General features: G+C 51.0%; 3 protein-coding genes across 3 annotated transcripts; 2 read left to right on the top strand and 1 right to left on the bottom strand.

Moving 5' to 3' along the window:
- Positions 1 to 859: 859 nt before the first annotated feature.
- PG998_002950 (uncharacterized protein) lies at positions 860 to 1,277 on the top strand (the record flags this gene model as incomplete). The annotated part of the gene is made up of 2 exons (XM_066869768.1): positions 860 to 965; positions 1,186 to 1,277. 2 exons carry the CDS (start codon positions 860 to 862, stop codon positions 1,275 to 1,277), a joined length of 198 nt encoding a protein of 65 aa, XP_066733518.1.
- A 141-nt stretch (positions 1,278 to 1,418) lies between these two features.
- On the top strand, positions 1,419 to 2,281 carry PG998_002949 (uncharacterized protein; the record flags this gene model as incomplete). Its single annotated transcript, XM_066869767.1, has 2 exons — positions 1,419 to 2,241; positions 2,265 to 2,281. The coding sequence occupies 2 exons, from the start codon at positions 1,419 to 1,421 to the stop codon at positions 2,279 to 2,281; spliced, it is 840 nt and encodes a 279-aa protein (XP_066733517.1).
- Positions 2,282 to 4,040: 1,759 nt separating this feature from the next.
- PG998_002948 (uncharacterized protein) lies at positions 4,041 to 4,908 on the bottom strand (the record flags this gene model as incomplete). The annotated part of the gene is made up of 2 exons (XM_066869766.1): positions 4,041 to 4,352; positions 4,402 to 4,908. 2 exons carry the CDS (start codon positions 4,906 to 4,908, stop codon positions 4,041 to 4,043), a joined length of 819 nt encoding a protein of 272 aa, XP_066733516.1.
- Between the last annotated feature and the right edge of the window lie 579 nt (positions 4,909 to 5,487).

Below are 5,487 nucleotides of genomic sequence, written 5' to 3'. Positions count from 1 at the left end.
GTTTATATAGCCTTCGAAGTTCACAAACATGCTGAACAACCTAGATATATATGTGTATTCAATACATCATAATACTCCATTATTGGTGAAGCATATAATATACCCCCTCTGGCTTTTGACTGGCTTTAAGCTCTTTTAACTTGGAAGCAAAAGTTGCTCTCGTCGATCGGGACCAAAAGGGCAGTTTCTGCCATTCGACATGTACTTGCATTTGTGGACCTTGGTTACCATCTTTCGATCTATTTCTGACTTACGCTTCTTCCCCTGGCAGCTCAGAAAATACTGCCAAAACAATTACCCAATCCTGGCTTGACAAGATCAAGAGGAGGCACATTATCGGACCGGGTTCCATGATCCGCAAAGCTTCAGGGACGGCAATTCCACATCCTCCAGCTTTGTCGATACCGCATACTTCTAGAAGTGTAAGCCCTTACTTGCTTACAGATTAGAGCGCACCGCCTGCGTCGGGAAACGAAAAGAGCGATACACCATCCAACTTCACGGATTTCGAGATGAGCGGGTACAAATACCCTCGCTCCCAAAGCGCGACATCGCTGTCGAGTGCAGAGCATAAGCCTCATAGTATAATAGGTTACTCTTGTCCATTGCGCCATGAATAAGCTTCCCAACTAGTGGAGCAGCACCTGTGACAAACAGCGAGAGTACAAGGTCAGGCTGGTCCAATGCGAGGCATTGGCCTATGTAGCCGCCCATGGAGACACCAACGACATGCGCTTTCCCGCCGTGGGCGTGCGATTGAATAAGCTGTGCGACATGCCAGGCTGAGTTGTCGGTTGTGGCCGGTTTAATGCAACGGGACGCGGAATGCAACGGGACGCGGAATGCAACGGGACGCGGAATGCAACGGGAGGTCGGGGAGAAGGACGTGGAAGTCAGAGAAGTACGGAAGGACGAGCGCAAATTCGAGACGACACGTAAAGCCTCCGTGGAGAAGGACGATAGTTGTAAGTTTATCGTCATTCCATGAGGTAAATGACAATGACTTGGCCGGTGCGTCTACTGGAGAAGGCAAGGCCATGGTGAGAAATGTGAAGGCGAAGAGTCTTTGAAGTGGAATCAGTAAGCGTACAGATTAGTTTAGGTATTCTTATACGTGTTGACTCCGGGCTCTAATCGCATGTTCTTAAACAGGAGAGCCCGAGTAACGAGAGAAGTTGTCATCAGTTCGGGCCAATCTAGAGGTCGAGCAGGTGAGCGGCTCCGGGCTGGCTTCGGTGCCCGAGAAGGAACCCGAATTACGGTGGTACATTAGATAATGGGTTGGATCTCGCTGCTGAAGCTGATGAGTCAGTCAGTAGGGATTGTGGAGGCGGGATTTTCGGTGCTTAGTTGGTCGACTCCGGCCCGATCAAATCTGCATTTACAGGCAGGAGGGCGAGACTTCGACACAGCGCACAATGCTGTACATCAACGAGTACAAGGCGCCTCACAAGATCACTCCCCAGCATCTCCGCGTAGGGCTTCGCTCGATGGATATATACAAAGAGGTCGTGAATCGGGCTACGATCCCAACCGCAGCGGACCCCGAGGCTCTGTTCCAATACCATTCGGAACGGCTCGTCGCGGCTGCCATAACACAGACGTTCCACTACATGATTGAAGGTGGACTGGAGTACGGCCTGGTCACTACAGGAGAGGCAATTGTCTTTTTGAAAGTGGACTGGTCCGACCCTACGACCCTACAGTACCATCTCGCCGAACCGCGGGCAGAGGTGGTCGCGCACCCGCGTGATGCGCGTTATTGTACGGCGGTCAGCCAGATGCTTGCTTTCAGTCTGCTAGCGCTGGACTACTCCCAAGGTAGACGGTATCATCGCCAGGACGAGCGTGAAGCGGTCATGTCCAGTCTAAAGACCTGGTCAGAAGATGTCGAGACCATACTCAAGTCGATACCAGTCGATCAGCGGAAGGCACCATCAAGCTCGCCCGCCTATGAGCCTGACCCATACAGCGATGTTGACCGATCGCCATGTATGTCGCGGAAGAGGAAACCAAGGAAACCGCCCGGGAATATGACGAGGATTGGTGTGCCAACGCATTCGCCGGAGTCATCCGACGATGAGAACACGAGGCGAATGCAGGAGACACCCACGCCACTTGAGCCGAGGCGCAGCGGACGGATTCAAGCGGCGCAGCGGGCCTTGCCCAATGACACGCGGAAAGACGGTTACGACGCCTACCGCAGTCGCCAGCAAAACGATGGATACTGTACAGAGGAATGTCTGCGCGGTTTGACGCCACAGACGAAGACGCGGCTTGATGAAAATTGCCCCAATGTTGCTGCTCATCGACACGATGGGGATGGTCTCCACCACCGTATTCGCCATGCCAGATTTGTGACACTGCTCCGCGACCAACTCAAGCGCACTCTTGACGACGGGATCGAGAGCCTCGACAAGGGAGGTGCTCGTGGGGTCCTCTTCAAGGTGACTCTTCTGGCATATGGGTACACCTTTATTGGCAAGGGCACGGTGCCAGCATTTATCGAGGATCTCGAACACGAAGCAAAGGTCTACCAAGCCCTGCAGCCATTGCAGGGTAAAGTCACGCCGATCTTTCTCGGGGCAATCGACCTACGTACGATATCACGCACTTACTACTACGACTTCCGCGTCCGAGTTCAATACATGATGTTTCTGTCTTGGGGTGGTGATAGCTTGGACTCGGTGCGCACTGCAGGCGACGATGGCGATCTAAGCCGTCAATTAATCCACGCAATCCGTGCCCTGCACACTTGTGGGGTTGCACACAAGGATCTCCGGTCCCCTAATGTGCTGATCAATCAAGAGACTAGACAAATTAGGATATGCGATTTCGAGAGGGCTGTTTTGATGGAGCGTCCTCGGCCCCCTCTTGGGTCGGTGGTGCCAAATAAGAGAAGGCTCCTGACGAGAAACAGCGGGGTTGGAAAGATGGGCCGTGACTTGCCTTATAAACGGCAGATGCGCGAGGATTTGAACGCAGTCAACATGATATGTTTGCGATAGGTATAAGTACGAAGATATCACAAGCGGCAGCTTTGTCTGGTTGTCTTGCAGCATATTTTCAGGTTCAATTCATTGGCAAACGCTCTAAACGCTAACTGCTACCCCTTCTGCTCCCGTGACTCCCTGGTCCTAGTCTCCACGAGGATTCTGGTGTGAAGAATTAGTGTGCGACGTACAGCCATTTCCTATTCAAACCGAGATGACTTGGAGAACATCGCTAGGATGGATGGTAAGAAATACATTCCCACGGATTCCTCCAGGTAGCTGTCCTCGGTATCTATAGGCTCGAAGTTAATTAGTTCACTGCATGGCAACGAATACAACAGGTGCGGGGACAAGCTCGCAACTTGGGCACGGCAGCAAGATGACAATTGCTACCAAGAATACCAGTTGAGATGACCGTCACTTCGGTATTGCAAGAGAGACGGCAGCATAGTGACACGGTTGCTATTCACTGTTTCTAATGAACAACGAACCCCGAAGCGCTCCGGCGCACAGTGACTCCTTGAGGCCAACGAGGCTACCCAGTCCCCACGAGACCAGTGGTACACATTGCCAGGACCGACCTGCACGCATCATGGCGATAGACGTACCCCACCGACGATTCTCTGCCCGATAGCCAAGCAATACTGCGTGGTCCATAACGAAAATAATAGACGAGGCTACAAAAAGCCAGCGCATTAGCAGGCAGAGAATGGAGCACCGGCGGTCTGCATGTACGGGGCCAGTGAGGCAACGCGATTCCGCGCCAAGAGGTTGTCGTGTCTGCGAATGGCGCTATCCACTCGACACTATTCCCAAGGCCTCCTAGGTAGAGTTTATTCCGGGGAAACCGCGCTTCGGTGATAAAAAAGACCTTCTCCTCTGCCAACTCGTGCCTGGATTTCTTTTTTATCACAACATTGCCGACGGGCGGGGCGAGAAAGACGACACCGGTCCAGGAGCCGCTGTCTTTGCTCTGACACCAGAGCGTGGCCTTTCGTGGGACAATGGCAATGTCGGTTCGGACCCTCGAATTTGTCGTATCCGCGACTAGGATCTCGCGGTGCACATCGGCATTGCAGAACAGCGTGCTCTTGCCGTGGTCGCTCGACCGTGGCTCAGGTCCCGTCTGCGATGGCCACCGATGGGGCGGAGTAAACAAGATGGTGACTTGACGAAGGCTTGCTTGGTGTAGTACAGTACGTAGGATCGGCCTTGGTGGAAAATGCTATCGACAGTACCGTTCCAAATACCATGGATCTTCTGAATCTGGCGTTCCACATCTTGATGATTCGGTACTCGTAGTAGCTTGAAAGACTCTTTGCAGAATATCAAGTCCATAAGGGTTTGTCCCCTCTTTAGCTATCGTGTTCGCTATATTCATCAAGGGTCTATATATGTGACCTGGCACCGTGCCTAATTTCATCTCCACATCGTCTTCGAGACATCTGTCCAGATTGTGGAGAATGGAAATGATAAATCCACGACACCTTCCAGGGTTCTCGGCTCGGTAGGGTTGCATTACTCTCTGTGGATTCTGGGCTTGCTCATACGAGCGAACAACTCTCCGAAGGTGGGATTCGAGATAGACTTCCATATGTGGGTTTCTCCAGATGCCTGACGTTGCGGCACACTGGTCAAGGAAAATTTCAAGATTCTGAGCCGCTCTGTCGGATTGAAGAAGGTCTTCCCAAGCATCAGACAGATCAACACCCAAGCCCAAAGTTTGATTAAGGATATCGATGTCAATGAGTTCAAGAATGTGAACTCCATCTAATACAGAGGAGATGATTGAACGGAAGTAATACTGAATTTGACAGGCGCCCTGGGTGCTTTGCTGTTGCGTGTCCATGGAATGGAGCTGCAGTTCCTTGGGTTCCTGCGTCTGCTCCACAGTATCGAAATGTTGTTTTGCCATTGAATGAGTGCCTACTACTTCTAGGAGGAGGGAGGCAAGAGTGACAGAGAACTAGACCTGAAGATACAGGGTCATATATCTTACTGAATACTCCTTCCCGAAACTCAAGTCGTTCGACTCATTTCTCGGATATACATCGCCACGTGCCATTATTGTAGATGGTAGAAGGTTCAGATGAAGCAGACGGACTCGAGCAATTCTTTTCAAGGTCAACGGACAGATCGCTTTGAGTATACAAGGCAACATTCGATGCTGATCACTAGGATTTACAAACCAACGGTATGGGTAACATCGGTATTTGCAGAAGAGTTGCTGCAATCAAGCGCATCTCAACAGTTATTCTGGTAGGCGACTTAAAAGTAGTTAGAAAAGCCAATAATTGTTGATAAACTGAACTAGTTTATTTTGCAGAAATTGGTGTTCCTGAGAAGTCTCATAGCCGGTGGTGACTTTGCTTTGTTCATTTAGTGGAAGGGCCATTTCTAAGTATGCAAAAGGTAATGCGAAGCAGTCGGAATGTCGACGCTAGGATCCGCACATCCTTATCCAGTTGTTTCACCTTTTCAATAAGCTTGAGCA

Source organism: Apiospora kogelbergensis, assembly GCF_038363985.1.
Source record: "Apiospora kogelbergensis strain CBS 113332 chromosome Unknown utg000002l_segment0_segment0, whole genome shotgun sequence".
NCBI classification, from domain to species: domain Eukaryota; kingdom Fungi; phylum Ascomycota; class Sordariomycetes; order Amphisphaeriales; family Apiosporaceae; genus Apiospora; species Apiospora kogelbergensis.
This window is presented reverse-complemented; position numbering and strand designations above follow the sequence as displayed.